Source organism: Taudactylus pleione, unplaced genomic scaffold (assembly GCF_031769625.1).
Source record: "Taudactylus pleione unplaced genomic scaffold, aTauple2 ptg000039l, whole genome shotgun sequence".
NCBI classification, from domain to species: domain Eukaryota; kingdom Metazoa; phylum Chordata; class Amphibia; order Anura; family Myobatrachidae; genus Taudactylus; species Taudactylus pleione.
Genome location: NW_028284441.1, coordinates 2252656 through 2275977, shown reverse-complemented (window position 1 = coordinate 2275977; position 23322 = coordinate 2252656). Strand labels below are relative to the sequence as shown.

At 47.0% G+C, this 23322-nt stretch overlaps 1 protein-coding gene across 2 annotated transcripts in view; it reads left to right on the top strand.

Annotated features, from left to right (window-relative positions):
- The window catches only part of LOC148538564 (SLAIN motif-containing protein-like), a 31573-nt gene extending 13538 nt beyond the window's left edge, over nucleotides 1-18035 (top strand). For both annotated transcript variants that reach the window (XM_088452913.1, XM_088452904.1), the window contains exons 5-9: nucleotides 874-1014; nucleotides 3946-4260; nucleotides 5195-5332; nucleotides 14710-15016; nucleotides 17062-18035. In XM_088452913.1, coding sequence (XP_088309039.1) covers nucleotides 874-1014; nucleotides 3946-4260; nucleotides 5195-5332; nucleotides 14710-15016; nucleotides 17062-17128 — 968 coding nt within the window. In that variant the 3' untranslated portion in view covers nucleotides 17129-18035. The remainder of the gene's footprint in view (nucleotides 1-873; nucleotides 1015-3945; nucleotides 4261-5194; nucleotides 5333-14709; nucleotides 15017-17061) is intronic.
- Nucleotides 18036-23322: the final 5287 nt, after the last annotated feature.

Below are 23322 nucleotides of genomic sequence, written 5' to 3'. Positions count from 1 at the left end.
GCTTGCATAAGCCTGGCCATGTAGTACAGAACCGGCAGTGTATGCTTGTCTAAGCCTCCATGTTTGGCAGTGTCTGGCTGTAAGCATACTGGTGATATAGACAGACAGCTCCCGGATCTGGTGCACAGACAGCCAGCTCCCCAGATCCCACCTCAGGCTGCCCGGCTCCCTGGCCACCTGGGTCGGAATCTCTGTGAGGCCTTATTACATGTTTCCTGCACGCTGCCTGCTCCCTGGCAACCGCGCTATGTCCCGCCCCCATCTATCACCTGATTGGAGCCTACAGACTCCATGTGCAGATATTAGCTGCTTAGACCTGTCGGCTATGCCCTGCTCCTGTCTTCCCACATTGAGCCTGGCTACTACCGCAGAGGTGCCATGCGGACGGTGGATAACTCAAGTCTGGACCAATCGCAATGTAAAACTGCCGGGCGCCAGATAATATGCCGGACGGCAGACCATACTTTAAATAAAATATGGGGAGAACACTGCTGCACACACATGGTTCCTGCCTGTCAATCACTTGCGAGCGACATTGATAATGCTTGACTCACGCGCAGATTACTGATAACCACTCAACTGCATAGAAATCTGCATTGCGTCCGTCTCTGAATGATGCCCTAGGTAAGCCATATCTGATCATTAGGTCATCAATGTGTGGTGTATTTATTCTTGTCTTTCTGAATTTGTCTGGTCATTAGCATATCCTGGGAGCTCCAGCCCAAACCATTGTCTGTTTTTAACAATGTCTTTGTGGCCTGCTTCATGGGGGTAGGAGAGGAAAGGGCCAGTGCAATAGGTAGATGGAAAGGTCTTTATCAACTTGGTTTAATGTGTTCTAACTTCCTGTTACTCTTGTCTGTTCTCTTCAAGGTTACTTGAGTGTCCATTCTGCACTCAGCTCTCAGTCTTCTGTGGACAGTGAGTTGAGCACATCGGATGACTCCATAACTATGGGATACAAGCTTCAAGATCTGACTGACGTTCAAGTTATGGCCCGACTTCAGGAGGAAAGTAAGGCCAATACTTGTGTTCTGTCACACAGAGGTAGACCAGTGTCTCTCCGTGTGCTGTGGAACTACAAGTCTCATCATGCTCTGCCAGCCTATAACTTCATAACTGCAGGTTATCCTCAGGGGTTAGAGTTGCTCATGAAAATCAAAGCAGTTTGATGGGTACGAACATGCTCGCAGCTCATGCACCTATTGACCCAGTATGGAATTAGAGAATTAAATTGAGGGTTTTTGTTTTTTTACATTTTTATCTAGACACTATGGAAACAAGATGTTTAATTCATTAAAAGTATTATAATTTTTATTCATTCGAACTGTTTCCTGTTGGAGGTTTGTTATAAATTTTAATGCATCAATTTAAGCTCAACCTTGGTTACACCTGTTCAACTTCAAAACTCGAGGTTCCAGCAATTTTGTGCATTTTTGTTTGGACTGATTTATTAAACCTGTTTAGGAAAATACACATGGCCGGTTAGAGTAAAGCTGGGTACACACCTGAACGACTGTGACCCAGCGATGCTTCAAGCGTTGTAACCATACATCACGTGCGCCGTACACACTGCATGTTCGACTGTGCAATGTCTCGTTACAGGCTGCATGCAACTACACCGCGACGTTCAATGAATCATCCCATCTGCCGTGCAGGACAGGATGAATGACGGCCGAGAACAACTGATCAGGTGTACAGCTATATGATGTGTACGATATATTCTTCCAATTTGCGACGGAACAGCATTATCGTACAATGGATCTTATAGTGTGTACCCAGCTTTAGAACACATTCTCGCCAACCTAGTCTTTAATTTTTCCTGTTTTTTTAATTTTTTTGTATTTTTTTCTTTTGTTTGTTTAGTTATATAATTATTGTGGGCATAATTGTACCTGGTCTCTTACAAAAGCTCTGTCAGGCCCTGAAAAGCAGCAGGATTCTATAGCATCCTTTTATACACTTGATAGAATTGTGTAATTACAGGGAAAAAAAACAACCACCATAATAAAACAAATTGTACCTTGGGAATTCTATACATGGGGGACCCTGTTGCATTTGCCCACCTTAGGCTAACTCCATACAGTGACTTCCTAATTGAAAAAAAGAATAAAAATAAATACTACAAAAAAAAAAAAAAATACATTCCTTACAAGTCTGCAATTTTTTTTTCTTTTGCGATGTCCACTACAGCAAATACTTCCAAAGGCTATATATTACTGGGCTAGTACCCCCGAAGTAACTGCAGCTTTGATACTCTGTATTCCCTTTAAACTAAGGCATAAGCTTGAGACACCTCTCTAGTATGGACTCCACAAGCTCTCTGAAATACTGTGTAGATAGTGTACCCCATGCCTCGTTAATAATGGTCCACAATTCCCTAATATTCGTCATTGGTCAGCTCCTGTACCCCATAGAAGAAAGAGAACGTTGCACGGTTAGAACGCTGATGTTACTAGTGGCCCCAGCATGATATTTCGCTGCTACTTGCGGCAATGTCACATGCAGGTCAGATGTTAGTGTGCCAGACAGCGCTGTCCCCAGTCTTCCAGAGTTTTTCATCTGACACACTAGATGCCTATCCTGATGTTGTGTAGTCGCTGTACACCCTTGAAATTGTTGCATGTGAAAATCCACATTTCCTGTTGATCTCTGAGATGGTGACCCATCTTTTTTGACAACGAATATCAAGCCTCATTCAAAGTTGTTAAACAAGCTGCCATCTTTACTACAGCTTATGGTGCATACACACGGTCAGATTTTCATTCAGATCTCAACGATAACGATTTAAAAAATCGTTCATATCTGAAGGAAAATCTGACATGTATGAACGATGCGCGTTCCCGATGGTCAGATAACGATATCTGACATCTGATGTGTTTACAGTCAGTTTTGGACGATTTCAGTCATTTTAATGCAGTCAAAAATCGTTTGTAGTTCAAATCGTTTGCAAAATCGTTCAAATTGTTGATCAAATCGTTCATCTGACACATCTGACCGTGTGTATGCTCCATTACATGACAACTGATTGCAGAGATATCTGCCTATTTATAGTACTTCAATTGTGGAAGATACCATTTAATGCGGGGGTGCGGTGGCATGTACTGGAAATGGAAGTGGCTGTCTCAGTTAATCTGAGACATGGGTGGGTGTGTGTGTATACGTATCTGTTCCATACACTTGGTGAAAGCTGATGTATTTTAGCATTATTGGTCCTCTTTAACCTAATGTTCAGTAAGGTGATTAGTATTTGGAGTGAAGATATGAGATGAGGTGTGAAAGACCCAGAAGGCTTTCTGTTAGTAATCCCATGATGGACGCTGTAAGCAGCAGTTGCTGTAGAGGAGCAAACAAACCTGAGACCATGTTCTGCAAATAGGTCAGATGTTGTTCACTTGAGTCTTGATTAAGGCAACACGGGGGGTGAAAAGTCTTTTATAGAGACACCTGGGGAAGTATCACAGAATACTGGCTGAGGGGGATTGGGCCCAATTAGCACCAAGGAACATAACGCAGAACACAAACGAGTAATGCTTATAAAAAGTACACAGCAAACCTACAATAATACGGTTAAATCCTATCTATATGCTTTAGTAGCTGGTTTATAGAAGGGTGACTTGCGTTTTAGGAACTTTATCATTGGGCAGGGGTAGGTAGAGCAGGTCATAGGTCTTACCGGGTGTAAGATGGGGTACTGGTCACCATCCCAGAGCTTTGTAGGTCTAAGAAATTGCTCTTCCTGTATGCTGCATAATAGAGATGGTGCTCTGTATACACTGGTGGATATACACAGTGAGGAATCTGGTGACATCACTGCAAGTGTATATAACTGCCATACTTTGCTTTCTCAGCTTCTTTAGTGTGTATAAGAGATGCTTTTGCCTTTCCTTTGCATGCAGATTCATTGACTTTTAGTCTGTGCCTAAATTGGATGTAATTTTGCAGGTCTCCGGCAAGACTACGCCTCCAGTTCGGCTTCCGTTTCTAGGCGCAGTTCCAGCGCCTCCCTCCATTCCCTCAGAAGGGGAACCTTCAGCGATCAGGAGTTTGATACGTACAGTTTGGAGGATGACGATGACTGCGACTGTTCTCTGTCCTATCGTAGTACACACCGGTATTCTCCCTCCCCTCTCAGCTCACCTCGATGCCAGTCTCCTTCAGCCACAGTTGACGGCAGATCAACCGCTTCCCGCATAAGACCTCCGCGCAGGTCTATGCAAAATCCTGTGCAGGACCGGATGAAGTACCCAAGTTGTGAAGGTAAAATGTGTGTATACTATATTCCATTGCACTGTTCTATTAGATGTTCTACACATTAGGCCTGTTCTGAGAATGATCTATAATATGTGCTCAGGTTTGCAAATATAAATTACAGCTGACAAAAGAAGCCCAAATCCTCCTGTAATTGTATTATCACAACATAAATTGTAATCCAAGAACTGACACTCTGCTTTGCACAGACTGTCGCAACATAACACCTTGGCTGGAGAAATAGCACAAACTATGTAGCCTATGAGCCTAAAATAAAAGGATGCTTCTAGCATCTGTTTTTTGAGTCTCTCTTCTATTAACATCAATTGAGTCACATCTTTCTAGCTTTTTAAAGCAGGGATGGGGAACTTCAGGCCCGGGGGCCGTATAAGGCCCCCGGAATCATTTGGTGTGGCCCTCTGTGCTTTTTTTCTGCTAGCCTCATCTGGCTAGCAGGGTGAATATAATGACAACCTGCAGCCAGAATCTATGCAGCAGTGCCGCCTGGATCGTCCTTAGAACGCTTCAGACAGTTACAGCTCCTCAGAGCATCCTCAGGATGCTCCAGGCATTGCTGTAATCACTGGCGATTGTGGCCCCGTCCTTGTGTGACATCACACGGAGGGGTGGGGTGTGGCCTGCACCGGGCCCGTGAATAATGTTATATATATCAAAATGGCTCTCGGCAGAAAAAAGGTTCCCCACCCCTGTCTTAAAGTATCATATTAGCTCCTATATTTGACACCTGCCATCTACATTAATTTGTTCACCTTTGATGTAACGCAACATTGGTGAGTCTACTGGCAGTTATTGCCGTAACCACGGAGTGTGGATTTGGTTGGCACAGCACAAATATTTGTTAATTTTTATTAAAGTATTAAATTAAGTTGGCTTGTGCTTTACTTAATAACAAACTAGCTATAATTGTCATTGTGCGTTTTAGATGACCTACGACACAGTATGCCTAACCTTGCAAAAACAAGTCTACGGTCATTGGAGGCCGTGAGAAGCAGCCGAAGCTTGGAGTCTGATCTTCAGGGACCAAGCAGCCGATTAACCAGGATACAACAGCCAATAACCAGTATGTTACGTAAAATGAAAAGCTGAAATAACAAATAAAAACAGAAGTGCTCAAAACAATTTTTCTTGTAAAGTACATTCTATAAAACAATACTAAAATGTTATCCTTTTTTATTAAGAATATTACATTGCTCACTTGACTTCTGTGACTTCTAATGTGCATAATGTACACCAAGTATCACATGCCCACATGCATTTTATATGGGGGCGGGGCAAGATATAATTTAATATTGGCGCCCCTCCCCCTCCAACTTGCTTGCTGCTGGGTGGAGGCAGGTCGGTAGCACGGGGAGGAGGAGGCCGCCACGATGAAGGAAGAGGTGGGGCAGGGCCACCAGGGAGCAGGAGGCAGGGGCTGTGCATTATAGCAATAGGCTGCTCAGCCGGAAGGATGAGGCGTAATGTGCAGTCTTTTAACTTAAAAAGACTGCACAGCCCCTGCAGTGCAGAGGCTGTGCAGCCTATCGCTATAATGCACAGCCTCTGACCATCCACGGCCGACACTCCAGGCGCCTCTGAAGTGTTTTGGGGGTGGGAAAGGTACCGTCCCCTTGCCTCACCGTTCCGACGCCTATGCCCACAAGTTCTGTCTGTAGTTTGGCACTTAGTTAAAATCTTGCACTACGTTTGAAAACATCCCCCCCTGCAGGAAGCGGTTACATCTACAGTAAGTGCCCACAGGCATAGGGTGTTTTGCTCGAAGCTGCCCTTTGGCCAGTTTTTGAGGTATCTTATTTTCTTTTCTTTTTTCTTTTACTTGCCCAATACCACAAGCAAGTTGACAAGATGCTTTTCCAAATATACTAGATAGAAAAAAACTAGGGCGCTATTCCCAGGTGCTATTGAAATCACCTGTAGCTGTTGTCTTAATAAATCTGCGTGATTTATAATTTTGGCTAACTTAAAGCAAAGTGAAAGACAATGCATTAACCACCATTCAATATCATAAGAAAGGTATAGTAACATAAGTGTCGCTTGATGCACAGGCTTAGATTGACTGGAATAATCATTACATTTCTAAAAAAATACATGCATTAAAGCCACATATATAAAAAATTACAATTCCATGAACATTCAAATATACATAGACTAGGCCAGAGGTTCCCAAACTCCGTCATTACAGTCCAGGTTTTATGGCTATCCATGCTTGAATACAGATGGTTAAAACAAATTGACTGAGGTACTAAAGTCACCTGTGCTCAAGCATGGATAGCCTTAAAACCTGGACTGTAAGGCCGGAGTTTGGGAACCTCTGGAGTAGGCTTATAAATAAGCATCCAACACATACTCAGCCTATAATGCCCACTTAATAAAGGATTTACCAACTTACAATTATTAAAAAGGCAAAAGTATATATGTATGAAATCCCCTGGTTATATCAGGATGGTTACCATCCCATCCTTTTATGAAAGATTGGAATATGACTATTAGTGGCTGAAAATAAAATAGTCCAGATAGTATACAGAAAGCTGGTGGTTGTATCCTGAAGCTGCTAATTGCTGGAAGTAGTAGTTCGTAGTAGAGTTGGAGTGCACTACAAGATTCCTAATAAGCAGGGATAATGACTTTGTGCCTTATAGTATATTTTGTGGCGACCAAGTTAAACGTCCCGGCACCGCCCGATAGTGATAGCCGTGGTGCTTGTGCAGTCTCCGCCACTGCCGCCAGCAGAACCACCAGAGGTGATAGAAATGTCTTAACTAACTGGGCCTTAAAATGTCACTCCCGTCCCGTTTCTGTGGATTTGAGGCTCAGGTGGAAACAGCCAGTGAAATATCCTGCACTGCCAACATTCAACCATCTGCACCGGCGGGAGCTACAGACATGTTAGAGCGCCATTCCTATTGTCAGTACTGGTCAGTAGTGCTTCACGTCTGGTTAGATCAGAAGAGCTCAGGTGTCTGGAAGGCTTGTTAGCTGGAGCACTAATTTAACAGATGTAATACGTGTCGGTAGCAGCAGTCAATCCCTGGCGTAGTATGAATGATGACTGCAATCGCTGCAATTCAAATACAAATGTTTGGTCTAATAAGACGCACTCTTCTTGACTAATGCATTTGATATAACAGAATCTCTGTCGATCCACAAGATGGAGAAATTGTGTTGATAGGACAAGGGAACCGCTGGAGTTTTTAGTAGACTTGGCCAGTTCCATGTCATTTGCATAAGTCTTCCTTCCAATAGTAATGCTTCTTTCCCAAAGTGATCCATCACAATGTCGTTCCCTGACTTGTTTTTACCATCAGGGATTACTGCAACTGGCTATAATGGTGTAATAGACAAAATTCTTAAGGCAAATGTTTTTTTTTATTTTTTCCTGACAGCATTGTTGGGACTGTGCTCAGGATAAAAGGGACTGTTTTAGCCACGCATGAGGTGTGGAAGACCTATTCTTGGTGCAAGAAGGAAATGTTTCCTAAGTCAATTGTTCGCCTGTTTTCTTCTGTTTTTACATTCACAGGAGTTGAGTTTACAGGGAAGACTTTTTTTTTTTTTTTTTATTTTGCTATATCACTACAGCATGGAGACCTCCACATCTAATTTTTTGTGCGGATATGGCATTTCTTTGAATATATAACTGGGGTTCCACCTAGATCAGAACATTGGACCCAATACTGCTCTGAAAACTGTTTTCAGAGGAATAGGGATTCCCCTTTTCTACTTCAGGGTCCATAGGGGGTCCACAGGGTTGACCTTGGGGTATAGCTGGATCTGGATCCACGGGCACCACGCAGTTAAAGATTTGCTGCTCCCAGGATTCACTTGGGTCTGTCGTCCTCTATACACCGCCCCCGAGCCACAGGCACCTCAGTTTTAGTTGGTGCCCGGCCAGAGTTGGGTCACCCTGGCGTGGTGGGGCTGCATAAGCAGCCCCTAAGCTTTATTTTTAAAGAAGATTTTATTGTTTTACTTTTTACTCTTCAGAGCGGCAGCATCAGACTGTCCGTATGGACGTCCACGCTGCCGCTCCTACAGCCCCGCTGGCGCTGCGACACCGGTACTGATCCGAGGATCGCAGCGGGACCCCGGAGTCAGTGCTAGCGTGGCTCCGGGACCTCCCACAGACTGCTGCCGGACACAAGGGGCCAGGTAAGCCGCGTGCAGCGCTGCGCGCGTGGGGGAAGTTATGCAGTCTTCATGCCGCCGGTCTCTGGGGACAGACTGGCGGCGCTAGTAGCGGCGGCGGGCTCCCCCCTCTGTGTAATACCCCGCGTGTCCACTGGACCACCAGGGTGTAAGGCCGGCAGGGATACTAGCAGGGGAGGCAGCCTTCCCTGCTTGAGCGGCTCCTCCCCTCAGCCCAGCGCGCCTTCTCTCAAGCGTGCTGGCGTCGCTGGGCTGTGCTCTCTCGGGCCACTCCTCTCAGAGCTGTCCGGCGGCCATCTTCCCAGGCAGCAACGCAGAGCTCCCAGGCAGGCTTCCAGTGGACCGGTCCCCCTGCGTTTCTCTGCCCTGATCAGGACAGTGTTCGCAGCGCTATAGCCGTCCCAGACACTGAATCTGGGAGGTTGATTGTAGCTGAAGGTGCAGTGAGTATACTTCTCTGCATGGTATGTGACTATTGCTAGTGCTGCTGTCTGTGCTTTTTCTACTTACTGTCAGCTTTTTACTTATCCCTTTCCTTCTCCTACGGCCCGCAGGTGCGTGGGAGAGGGGTGTTCTTTCTGTGTACCTCACTTATATAGATCAACGTATTTGTGAGGTCTGTCACATGCTACGGTGTGCTACTCAGTACCAGATTGTGGGCTGTTTGTGTTGCATACTTGGGAGTGCTTCGGTGTTATATGCCTTACCTCGTTTCGGTGATACACGTTTATTGCAAAAAGTTTGTGTCATGTCTTATGAGGAGAATGAGCGCTCCGAGGCTCCTGTGGTGTTTTTCTGCTGTCGCTGTTCGGCAGGGGTTGACGGGGCGGATTTGTCTCAGGACGGTCTGTGCGGGCGGTGCCAGCTGGTGCCTGGTACCTCTAAACCCCCGGTGGCGCAGGATCCTCCGTGGGCGATGTTTACGCAAGTGCTGGCGACGATCGCGGACCGCCTTGCTGTCCCGACTGCGGCCCCTTCTAGGGCGTTGCCCCAGCCTACCTTCCCCCGTTCCCCAGGTGTGACGCGTCTGGTGCAGTCTCCTCCCGGGTCTCAGACTGTGGGTCCTTATGCGGGTTTGCCTGTATTTGTGCAATCTCCCACGGTGCCGCAGCAGTCGATGGTGCCGTTTCAGGGGTATCCTCAAACGGTGCCCCCTCCCTGCGTGGATGTCCTCTCCAGCTCTGTTCAGAGCCTGGCGGCTTCGTCATCGGCCTTTCAATCTATGTTGCACAGTGATTTTCCCCCACGGGCGTCCAAGCGACCCGTTCCGGCTTCACTGGCGGCTCAGTTTACGGACACGGACGTGTCTTCGGATGACGGGGAGATCCATGAAGACTCTGACTCGGATGCCGGGCCCAGGAGGTGGAGGCTAAGTCCTCAATTAATGTGCCGGTATTGGTTAGGGCGGTGTGGGCCATCCTTCATATTGAGGAGGATGCGCCGGCTCCCAGGTCAAAGTACCCTAACTTTAAAAAGGCCAAGGTAACTTCGACGGTTTTTCCCCTGTCTGACCAGTTAACGGATCATATGGCAGGGGCCTGGCAGTTGCCCAGCAAGAGATTCCAACCGCAGAAACGGTTGGCTTCAAACTATCCGTTTCCTGAGGTTCATTGCAGGAAGTGGGAAACTCCGCCTGTGGTGGATTCCCACGTTACCCGCTTAATTAAAAGCGCTATGCTGCCTTTGCCGTCTATCTCCCTGAAAGATCCCGCGGACAGCAAAGTGGAGACTTGTTTAAAGTCTATCTACTCTCTCTCGGGGGCGGTGGCCCGTCCGCCCATGGCCATCTCTTGGGTGGCTAAGGCCATCGAGAGCTGGGCCAACGCTTTGGAGGATACCTTTCCGGAAGATGCTCCGGAGATCCAGAGAGCGTTGATAGGACAAATGAGGGATGCGGCTTCCTACATTGGGGAAGCTTCGTTAGATGCGAGCCTGCTGACCTCTCGGGTGTCGGCTGCAGCTGTGTCGGCGCGTCGGTCCTTGTGGCTGAGGTCTTGGAGAGCTGACGCGGACTCCAAAAAGGGCCTGGAGGCCTTACCTTTTAATGGGGTGTTGCTTTTTGGTCCAGACTTGGACAAAATTGTGGATACGCTGGCTAAGTCTAAGTCAGCCTTCCTCCCTTCGGCTTCTGCACCTACCAATGTACGGAGCTCTGCCTTTCGGGTTCAGGGCAAGGCAAAAGGTCAGTCCTTCCCGAGGCAGTCGGCGACCAAGGCCGCTTCTAAGCCCAAGAAGCAGGCCTGGAGTGCCAGGCGCCCTTCTTCCAAGCAGTAGGATAAACACTCTGCCTGATGGGGTGGTCCTCCCTCTGGGGGACCCCAGAGTGGGAGGCTGACTTCTTCTGTTTGCCCAGTGCTGGCACGATACCACCACGGATGCCTGGGTTCGAGAAGTGGTCTCCCAGGGGTACGCCCTGTCTTTTCGGCACAGACCGCCCGCCAGTTTTTCTGCCCGAGTCCTTCGCAGGATACGACCAAGACCTTAGAGATTCAGGTAGCTATAGAGTCCTTGCTGAAAGCAGGGGTCATTGTTCCCGTTCCTCAGTTACAACGAGGGACGGGGTACTATTCTCTGTTTCTGGCGCAGAAACCCAATGGTTCTCATCGCCCTATCCTCAACTTGAAGTCTCTGAACAAATTCCTCAGAGTTCCCAAGTTCAAGATGGAAACGTTACGTTCCATCATTCTGGCGATGGAACCGGGGGATTACATGGTGTCCCTGGATATCCAGGACGCCTACCTTCATGTTCCGATAGCACCTTCGCACCAGAGGTATCTGAGGTTTGCTATCCTTAAACACCACTATCAGTTCCGGGCGCTACCCTTTGGTCTCTCCACGGCACCGAGGGTGTTCACGAAGATTATGGCGGTCATGGCCGCACATCTTCGGAACCAGAATGTACGGCTGCTGCCGTATCTGGACGACCTCCTGTTGCTGGCGAGTTCCCCGGAAGTACTGCTTATCATCTCCACCTGACGATCGCTTGCCTGCAAGCGCACGGGTGGCTGATAAATTGGAAAAAGTCCTCCCTGATTCCATCTCGGCGGATGGTTCATTTGGGAGCCCTGCTGGATTCTCTTCAGCAAAGGATCTTCCTGACCCCGGAGAAGGTCTCCTCCCTGCAGCTGCGGATACACAGTTGCCTGAGCAGTTGCCGCCTGTCTGTCCATTCAGCTATGAGAGTTCTGGGCTCCATGGTGTCGACATTCGACATGGTGGAATTTGCCCAGTTCCATTCCCGGCCCCTGCAGGGGCTGATTCTATCGGAATGGAACGGGTTACCTCACCAGATCCGCTCTGTTGCTGGTGTTGTCCCCGGAGGTTCGGCAGTCTTTCGCTTGGTGGCTTCAGACAGCTCATCTCGTCGAGGGGCGCCCCTTTTGGATCCCGGACTGGGTCCTTCTCACGACGGATGCCAGTCTTCGGGGTTGGGGGGCAGTGACCGGCTCGTTGTCACTTCAGGGTCGTTGGTCTGCGGAAGAAGCTCTTCTTCCCATCAACATTCTGGAACTGCGGGCAGTATACAGGACCCTGCAGTCGTCCGGTCCCGTTTTTTTACGCAAGGGCGGTTCAGGTGCAGTCCGAAAACGCCACCACGGTGGCATATATCAACCACCAAGGAGTAACTCGCAGTCGGGCAGCGATGTTGGCGGTGTCTCGCATCCTTGCTTGGGCGGAGTGTCACATTCCAGCGATCTCGGCAGTCTTCCTTCCCGGAGTCCTCAATTGGGAGGCGGACTTCCTCAGCCGTCACGACGTGCATCCCGGGGAATGGTCGCTTCACCCAGAGGTGTTTCAGCTACTCGTGGACAGGTGGGGGCTGCCGGAGCTAGATTTGATGGCCTCCCGTCACAATCACAAGTTGCTCGTTTTACGGGTCAAGGACAAGAGACGCAGGCGCCAGTCTGGTAGACGCACTGTCGGTGAAATGGACGTTTCACCTGGCGTATCTGTTTCCTCCAATATCCCTACTTCCTCGGGTTCTGCGGAAATTCAAGCAGGACGGCGGCACGCTCGTGCTGGTTGCTCCGGCGTGGCCCAGACGTCCTTGGTACTCCGATCTGAGGTGCCTCTCCATCGACGCTCCGTACCTTCTCCCTCAACGTCGGGACCTGTTGTCTCAGGGGCCCTGCCTTTACCCGGATATTGGGTCGGCTGTCTTTGACGGCGTGGCTCTTGAGACAGCCGTCTTGAGGTCTAGGGGTTTCTCCAGTTCGGTCATTGGTACCATGCTTAGGGCACACAAGCCTGCTTCCGCACGGATTTACCACAGGGTGTGGCGCACTTATTTTCAGTGGTGTGAATCCAGAAACTGACCCTCAGGTGTTCCGGGTTTCCAGAATCTTGGAGTTCCTTCAATTGGGTTTGGACCCCGGCTTACGCCTGGCCTCTCTGAAGGTGCATGTGTCTGCTTTGTCCGTGTGGTTTCAGCGACGGATTGCTACACTACCGGATGTTCACACCTTTTTCCAGGGTGTTCTCAGGATCCAGCCTCCCTTCGTGCCTACTGTGGCTCCTTGGGACTTGGCGGTGGTGCTACGGGTCTTGCAGGGTCCTCCTTTTGAGCCTCTTGAGTCGGTGGACCTCAAGTGGCTGATGTTCAAGACCGTTTTTCTCCTGGCGATTGCTTCTGCCAGGAGGGTGTCCGAGTTGGGGGCGCTTTCCTGTCGCCCCCCTTTTCTGATTTTTCACCAGGACAGAGCGGTGCTCCGCACTCGTCCTGAATTTTTGCCCAAAGTGGTCTCAAAGTTCCACATTAATCAGGAGCTTGTCGTGCCAGCTTTTCAGTCACCTGATCTTTCAGTTGGTGAGGCTTCCTTAGATGTAGTCCGGGCACTTAGAATCTACGTGGACCGGACTGCTTCGGTTAGGAAGTCGGATTCTTTGTTTGTCCTCTTCGGTTTTCACAAGAGGGGTTGGCCTGCCAACAAGCAAACGTTAGCCCGTTGGCTTCGTTCAGTTATTTGTGAGGCTTATGCACAGGAGGGTTTACCTGTGCCAGCCTCTGTTAAGGCTCATTCCACTCGTTCTGTGGGTCCCTCTTGGGCTGCTAGACGTGGCGCCTCCGCTGTTCAGCTGTGTAAGGCGGCCACTTGGTCTTCAATTCAAACGTTTTTGAGGTTCTATGTGTTTGACACCTTCGCCTCTCAGGATGCGTCCTTCGGGCGCCGGGTGCTCCTTTCAGCACAGGAGCGTCCCCGCCCTTAGTTGAACTGCTTTGGGACATCCCCAAGGTCAACCCTGTGGACCCCCTATGGACCCTGAAGTAGAAAACAGGAGATATGGTAAGGACTTACCTTTGTTATCTCTGTTTCTACGAAGTCCATAGGGTCCACAGGGCGCCCGCCCTGATGCCCCTGGCTTCATATGGGCTGTGTGGCTGGTCACCGGTTTTCCGTCTCCCATTTCTGTGAGTATGGTTTCTTGTGTGTTCCAGTCTTCCTTCTCTCTGTTTAGTCTCCTCCTCCGGCCTTGGCTGCTTGCCAACTGAGGTGCCTGTGGCTCGGGGGCGGGGTATAGAGGAGGACAGACCCAAGTGCATTCTGGGAGCAGCAAATCTTTAACTGTGTGGTGCCCGTGGATCCAGATCTAGCTATACCCCAAGGTCAACCCTGTGGACCCTATGGAGCTTCGTAGAAACAGAGATAACAAAGGTAAGTTCTTACCATATCTCCTGTTTTTTGTCAGACAATTCCAGAACTCTCAATACCTATTTGACTAGGTCTCTTGAGTTTAGTCTTCTATGATGCCCACAGGAGAGGTTGGCCTTTGTCGAAGCAAAAAAATGACTAGAGCTATTACTTTGATTCTGGCGGGCTAAACATGAAGGCACATTCTACCAGATTTGTAAGCGCCTCCGGGTTGTAGTGGCACAGGCCTCACCCAGCAGCTGCATTTGGGCAACTACCTGGTCTTCAGGTATTAAAGGTCCATAATGTTTTCATCCAAGAATGATGGTTTAGATGGAAGTCTGTAGAATTTGTCTTTTTCTTTTAGTTTGTGTAATTTTGGAAGTGACAGTGATGTGTGTGTGTGTGTGTGTGTGTGTGTGTGTGTTTTTTTTTTTTTGGTTCCTCGTTTTCCTTTTATATTCTTTGCTGGTGATTTTTCAATATAGTGCAGAATCTGAATTAGGTGCTGATACTCTGTCCTGTGGATCAAAGTGCTTAATACTAATCCTCACAATGGCTTACCAGCCAATGGGTCTTTTTAATAACTTCCATATTTTTGAAGATCAACAGTAGTTGGATGTGCACTGAATATGTGTATCTTTATGTTATATTATTGCAGGTACCCAACCAAGTAAGCTGAGGTACAGTACAAGCTCCAGCCAATCAGCAGCTGTTCGTCAGCCAAGCAAAGCGGGTTTAAGCACAAGTTCCCTCCTGAACTCAAGGCAGCCAATAAAATCATCTGGCTATAACAGCTCAAGTGGTGTCCGTAAGATCCAATCTTCTGCTGGTTTAGCTGCAGCGATTCCTGGTGCGGCGTCTAGAACCAATAACTTACCACCCTCCATAAAACACTCAGGTGTAAAATCTCCTGCATCTGCCGCATACATGACTCCAAAAAGCAAGATGATGCAGCCATCCAGGAGGTAAGTTTTATAAGCAATTAGCCAGAGAGAGGGACTAACGGGGAGTGTAGCTGGCATCCTAGTGCTTGGTCTCTACTCTGGAGTGCAGATATAGAGATGGGTACACCAGTCATTGCGCTGAACGAAAAAAAATGTGGGTCCCAGGGACCCCTCACTTCAACAAATTGGGGTCCTACTCCACAGTGTCTGGGTCCTATCACAATTCATGCCTCACTGTCTGTAGCGCGTAAAAACGAGCTATAGCGCATATGTTACACTAAGAATGACATGGGGAGAAAGGAACAGGTGGGAGAGTACACAGGAGAGCAGAAGGGGGACAGACATGAAGAGAGAGGGTAAGAGGGGGCGCAGAAGGGGGAGGGGAGAGGGTAACAGTGCACAGAGGTGGGAGGGCAGAGTACATGGGAGAGCAGAAGGGGTACAGACATGGGGAGAAGGGAACGGGGCACAGAGGTGGGAGAGCAGAAGGTACAGACATGGGAAGAGGGGAACAGGGAGCACAGAGGTGGGAGGGCAGAGTACATGGGAGAGCAGAAGGTACAGACATGGGAAGAGGGGAACGGGGCACAGGTGGGAGGACAGAGTACACTGGAGAGCAGAAGGGGTACAGACATGGGGAGAGGGGAACGGGGCACAGGTGGGAGGACAGAGTACACTGGAGAGCAGAAGCGGTACAGATATGGGGGAGAGGGGAACGGGGCACAGTTGGAAGGGGAGAGTACATAGGAGAGCAGAAGGGCTAAGACCTGGGGAACAGGGGGCACAATGGAGCTGGAGAGCAGAAGGGGTACACAAAGGGGAACAGGGGTGGGAGGACAAAGTGCACAGGAGAGCAGAAGGGGTACACTAGTTTACTCCACTATTATTATAATAGGACACAAGTCAGTCTCCCCATATAAACAAGCAGGTCACTAGTGGGTGCTGCAGCTGTATTTCCTCGGTGCAGTTACTAATTGCCTGGGCTTGCTCTTACATCACAGGAGTTTAGCACACGCTACAGTGGGAGACAGCAGTCTTCAATGCCTGTAGGGGGAGCAATCTGAGGCTGAGGGGCTCACAGCGCTGCAAAACATATAAATATATTTTTTAATCCCCTTCCCCCGGGCCAGGCATGGCTCTCAACGCCCCTGTCGATGGTGGAGAGATCTGATCTACCTGCACTGTTGAGCATTACTCGCATATATAAAGTTGGCGTGTCAGGGCTAGTACAGTCTGTCACAATTTGTATAATTTTGCACTTTGGTATCCGTGAAAGATTGCAGCCATGAATGAACTCTGTAACAGGCCCTATGTGTTCTATTCATTGGTTCTGCTTGTGACGTGATACTGCATGTAAAACTGGGTACACAGCACACTAAACTACTGTGTACCCAGCGATGCCACCCGCGAACCCAGCCCCGACGGGCCGATATTTCGAACGGTTGTACACACTGGGCGATCCGGTGCCCAATATACCGACCCCCACCGCATAGCGCTGCATGGGATCGTCGGCCGCATCGCCTGATCTTCCTGCATGTACAAAAGATCAGGCGATGCGGCTGACGACACCATGGGAGCACACACTACCCGATATTGACGATTTGTCGTTCCGATGTGTCAGAATTTGCCCCATCGTTGGCAATATCATGTAGTGTGTGTAGGGGCCTTAAGTGACTGATGCTATCTGCAAGTTTGTATTTTTTTATAAAAAAATTTTTTTAAGAATTGTTTTTGATTTACTTGCTGTTTAGTGCCAATATTAAATGTTTTTATACAATAAAAGGCCCCAAAGTCTTTCTACAAATGATTTCCATCTAAATGTGATTTGTTAAAGTATATCATTGATAATTAACAACATAATATATGTTTGAACTTCCAATACTGTTATGTGACTGCTTTCCTCCGCCATTGGCAAGAAGCAAAATATGACCTTTCTCTCTGCTATAATAGAGGGTTAGATGAAGAGGCCTTTCAATATTATAACAATATTTAAAAAAAAAAAAAAAAAAAAAAAATTATAAAAGGATTCATTTTTTTTTTTATATAATATATATATTTTTATACAGATCTGTTAACTACTCAAAGAACCACACACTGGATAATGACGACTCTTGGAAAGATGGATGCTACTAGATCCACCCCAAAGAGGAGGCTATTTCCCTACGTCCAGCGGGCTGGACTTCAATATTTTAGGGTGAAAAATGAAGAATCTCTCCCGCTTGTCCGAGTTGAAGATTGTGTCTTCAGTATAGTTTACGTTTCAGGTTTTTTTTTTTTTTTCATTCCACAGATTTTTGAATTGGAAAAAACAATTAGTGTTGTTGCCTGTAGTAGCGGATTTACCTGTTTGCACCTGAACACTGAACCATTGGTTTTTAGAAGGATAAAAATGTAGATTTGTTACCACTGACCGTTTTGCACGATTGCCGTTGTTAAAAATAGTGTCACAAGCCCACACTGAAGGCAGCCATTTTGTGCACAGAACTAATATCCATTACAATGCAGCATATACGTTCACTAGAATGTAGTGACATCGCTAACGAGGATCCATCCCGCCTACAGAATGTCTGCCTCCTATGTGTGTTGTGGTACTCTTTCTCCGTTCCTGAAGCTATGTGTAATGTTGATGGTCTTAACATTTTTAATATATATATATATCTAGTTTTCTGTTCAGTCACCCATGTTTTTTCTACTTTTTGTTTTTTTTTCTACTTTGCCGCAGAGACAATTTTTCATCTGCAAGTTTTTAAAGTCCTTGATGAATTGACTTCAGAAAAACGTGTGAATAATATATGTATATACATAGATCTATTGGTGCGATATTTAGGGCCTGCTTCAAGGATTAGAAAACCTTTCCCTCGCCAGTGAGAATGGTTTAGATTAAGTCACAAATGACGATGGTGCACAATATTTGTGTGGTTATATGAAGTTGATTAGTTATGTGTAGCAGAGAATATGTTTTTGTGGAGCGTCTCCTTTCGGTTATCCTGCTTGACAACCTCTCGATAAATGAAAAAGAATAAAATAGACTAAATCTAGACTGCACTGTTTTGCCTGTTTTATTATCGTATACAGTATATCCTATTGGCTTACGTCTTTAAACAATATCCCCTTTTATTTGTTTATTTTCTTTAAACATTACGCTTGACAATTTTTCTTCATTCTAATCTTTTAAGGGTAGGAACATTAATTTTTTTTTATTTTTTTTTTATAAATTTTTATGGTTTTATTTTATAAAAAAAATGTATTTTTTTTTTTTTGGGGGGGGTCGTTTTACTAGATGAAGCTTTTTTTTTTTTTTTTATCCGCCTGTGTACACCCAGCATTAAGGCTCACTTATTACACAGTGTTGCACATTGAGGGTGTCATGACATAAAACAGAAGGTAAAGATAGCCCTGCTCAAATGAGCGAACAGTCTCTAAGAGATGTGGGTATTCTTGATACATAGGGTAGCAGATGTGTGTGTGATTACAGCCACTGTGCTTGTTCCTGCCTGAAAGCGATTCATTAGAAGTATAGGGGGAGATGTATCAAAATTTTGAGAGAGAAAGTGGAACATGATAAATGACAGTTAGGAGCTGACTGGTTGCTGAGTACAGTCCATGAAAGGACAGAAGCCGATTGGTTGCTATGTTCAACTTCTCCACTTTCTCTCCAATTGATACATCTCCTCCACAGTGTTAATGCCTGGCTAGGGCAGTTAGTGATTATATGCCCAGTGCTAGTTGCTGGCTCTGAGCAGTTGGTGATTACACACACTGGGGGAGATGTACTAAGCCTTGGAGAGAAATAAATTACCAACCAATTAGCTCCTAACTACCATCTTACAGAAAAATTTCAGTCAGGAGCTGATTGGTTGGTACTTTATCACCCTATACTTTCTCCAAGGCTTAGTACATCTATTCCCCCCTGTGTTAGTTCCAGCAGTTGATAATTCGTTTTATAGTTTTTATATACCTCCATAATCCACAATGTTTCAAAAATGGTTTTGAATAGGTATAGCTGCAAAGAAGGCTGTCATGTAGGCAGTGTCATGACATAAAACAGAAGGTAAAGATAGCCCTGATCATATGCACTAACAGTCTCTAAGAGATGTGGGTATACCTGATAAATAGGGTATCAGAAATGTGATTACAGCCACTGTGCTTGGTCCTGCCTGAAGGCGGTTGATTAGAAGTACAGTATGTGTGTGTGTGTGTGTATATATATATATATATATATATATATATATATATATATATATATGCCCCGCAGCTAATTGGATTCTCCCTCAAGAGGCAGAAAACGGAAGGCAAACGTTGGAGAGGGAACAGTTCTAAAGGAATAACAGCATTATCACAGAGCCCACTTTTCGAATGGGAGAGGCAAAGGTGTTTTACAGGAGGAGGAGACCATGCCAGTGAGGAGAGGTGGGAGCATGCATTGGGAGGGGGAGTAGAGGTGTTGGCAGAGAATTGGGGCAAGGGGGGGAGAAGGATTAAAGGAGAGAATGTATTGAAGTCACTAGTGGCAGTGGGAGAAGTAGGAATCGGTGGCTTAGCTAGCATTGATTGGTGGGGGAGAGAAATTTTGGGTGAAAATGTTGGAGGCAAAATTTAGGGCTGTGTTGGGAAGACGGGAAAGAATTAGAGGGCATAAAGAGGTGGTGCGGGTTGGAGGATTGGCAGGAGGTGAGCGATTTGAAATAAAACAGGAGGGAGGGAGCGGAGCTGTTAGAGGGGAATCTGTATGAAATCCTGATCGTCGGTAGGTAAGTACTTACTAACCTAACCCTGCTTAGGGGTGCCTAACCTCCCCCCCAAGAGCCTAATCCTAATCCCCCCCCCCCCCCTCTAAGTGCCTAACCTCCCCCCTTCCCTGCTGCCTAACCCTAAGTCCCCGATGGGGGTGCCTAACCCTCCCACCCCCTAGCCTAGCCCTAACACTCACCCTCCCAGGGGGGCCTAACCCAAAGTCCCCCCCCCCCCCCCCCGGGTGCCCTAAACCTAACCCCTCACCCCCTGCGGCTGTCTGCTCACGGCGCCCGGCATCCCTTCGATCGGGATGCCGGGCGCCTCTCTCCCGGCGTCGGGAAAATGTCAGGAGTCTACATCTAGACGCCTGGCATTTCACCCTCTCCGGGATATGACAATTGGGAATTCCCTATTGTATACCGTTAGAGGAGAGCATGAATGTGAAGAGGACAGCAGTGACCGGGATATTCTCCAATGCAATACAGCAGTGTGGGAACAGATCAGTGTAGAGCATGTGGCCCACCAGCTGCTGTGGAACGACACATCCTAGCATGCTCTGCCACAGTTTTGCTATTAAAAGATAAGGGGAGATATACAGTCAGGTGCATAAATATTGGGACATTGACAGAATTTTCATATTATTCACCACCACAATGGCTTTGAAATGAGACAAACAAGATGTGCTTTAACTGCAGACTTTCAGATTTAATTTGAGGGTAATTACATCCAAATCAGGTGAACGGTGTAGGAATTACAACGGTTTCTATATGTGCCTCCCACTTTTTAAGGGGCCAAAAGTAATGGGACTATCAACTCAAAAGCTATTTCATGGATATGTGTGGGCTATTCCCTCGTTATTTCATTATCAATTAAGCAGGTAAAAGGTCTGGAGTTGATTCTAGGTGTGACATTTGCATTTGAAATCAGTTGTTGTCGACTCTCAATATGAGATAAAAGAGCTGTCACTATCAGTGAAGCAAGCCATCATTAGGCTGAAAAATCAAAACAAACCCATCAGAGAGATAGCAAAAACATTAGGTGTGGCCAAATCAACTGTTTGGAACACTCTTAAAAAGAGAGAACGCACCGGAGAGCTCAGCAACACCAAAAGACCCGGAAGACCACGGAAAACAACTGTGGTGGATGACAGAAGAATTATTTCCCAGGTGAAGAAAAAAACCCTCTCTAAACAGTTGGCCAAATCAAGAACACTCTCCAGGAGGTAGGTGTATATGTGTCAAAGTCAACAATCAAGAGAAGACTTCACAAGAGTGAATATAGAGGGTTCACCACAAGATGTAAACCATTGGTGAGCCTCAAAAACAGGAAGACCAGATTAGAGTTTGCCAAACAACATAAAAAAAAAGCCATTACAGTTCTGGAACAACATCCTATGGACAGATGAGACAAAGATCAACTTGTACCAGAGTGATGGGAAGAGGAAGAGTATGGAGAAGGAAAGGAACTGCTCATGATCCAAAACATACCACCTAATCAGTGAAGCATGGTGGTGGTAGTGTCATGGCGTGGGCATGTATGGCTGTCAATGGAACTGGTTCCCTTGTATTTATTGATGATGTGACTGCTGACAAAAGCAGCAGAAAGAATTCTGAAGTGTTTCGGGCAATATTATATGCTCATATTCAGTCAAATGCTTCAGAACTCATTGGACGGCGCTTCACAGTGCAGATGGACAATGACCCGACGCATACTGCAAAAGCAACCAAAGAGTTTTTTAAGGCTAAAATGTGGAATGTTATGCAATGGCCAAGTCAATTCCCTGAGCTGAATCCGATTTGAGCATGCATTTCACTTGGGGCATTTTCCCTTCATCAAGAACAAGCAGGAACTGAAGACATTTGCAGTAGAGGTCTGGCAGAGCTTCACCAGGGATGAAACCCAGCATCTGGTGATGTCTATGCTTTCCAGACTTCAGGCTGTAATTGCCTGCAAAGGATTTGCAACAAAGTATTAAAAAGTGAAAGTTAGATTTAGGATCGTTCCGTTTGTCCCATTACTTTTGGCCCCTTAAAAAGTGAGAGGCACATGTAGAAACCGTTGTAATTCCTACACTGTTCACCTGATTTGGATGTAATTACTCTCAAATTAAATCTGAAAGTCTGCAGTTAAAGCACATCTTGTTTGTTTCATTTCAAAGCCATTGTGGTGGTGAATAGAGGCCAAAAAATGAAAATTCTGTCAATGTCCCAATATTTATGCACCTGACTGTACTCACTGGAGCACTGAGCTTTGAAGGTCCCCACCGGAAGCGACTCACATGGCCGCTAGGACCCGGAAGAAGACACTGGAGCCGCTGCTGCGGGGAGGTTAGTGACCACTGGGCCACCAGGGACTGTTTGTTGGCAGTTCATCATTAAAACATAGCATCTGTGTAGACATGGTCACTGTCGACAGTTCAACCATGCCGACATGTAAACAGTCACCCTGTTGATATGCAGCATAACTGTCGACAAATCATACAACACCCTTATATGATGCAAAGGTGAGTGATAATGTCCAGGTATTGGGAACTTCACAATGAGATCAGTCTATTAATTACACTGGGGAACAGTCAATCTGTTGCCAGGGGGTCGATTAATGTTGTGCTCCTGATCATGAATATGCCATGCTTATTTTGCAATTGGCTCTAGTTTTTGAGATATGCATAGGTTTTTAAAATTCATGAAAAATAAAACAATGTTAAAGATATATATTTTTTTAAATTCTGATTAAATTTGATTTGTAAAATGTTATAAAAAGTCACAGGATAATTACATACAAAGTGTTGGGAAGCTATGAGAACTGTGTTTTTTTTTTTTTTTTTTTGTAGGATTTTCTTTTGTATTCCTCTGCTGACTCCCAACAGTAATCGACTATTGTGGCGAGCCACCGAGCCCAAAGCGTGGCGAGCGCAGCAAGCCCGCGAGGGGCCAACTTTATTTTTTTTGCGGTGGACTGTATGGGCAGGAAACTGCACTTCTGCCCTCAGGGCCTGATTCAGAGCCGGACGCTCTGACCAGAGCGCTCGCTCTGAATCAGCGCCCTTCTACCTAAAAATGGAGCGGCCTCCTGGCCGCTCGCATAGCTGTGGGTGACCACCCACAGCTTATGCGAGCGGCCAAAAAGATGGTCGCGATGGTCAAGACCATCGCGACCATCGGGCTTGCGACGAGACCCTGCGGTAGGGTCTCGCTGCCGTAAGCCCTGGAGTGATTTTGGCTCTATCAGAGCCAAAATCACTCCCACTGACATCACTACTGATGTCAGTGGGGCCGGACCCAGATGGTAGGCGTTCCCATGGGAACGCCTCCGTCTGGCAGCCACGCCCACCAAAGGGGGCGTGCTGTCAGTCACCATCGACAGCACGCCCCCTTTGGTGCGAGCCCCGGGCTGTCCAGGTCTCGCGCATGCGCACGACGGAGCTCCCTCCGTCGTGCACATGTGCATTGGGGTAACATCGACCCGCTTGCGAGCGTCCTGTGCTCGCGAGCGGGTCTGAATGACCCCCTCAGTCCTCGTCACTTCCAGGTACGGCTACTGAAAAGGAAATATACCTTTCCCTTAAATCTCCTAAATTGGACAGGAAGTGATCT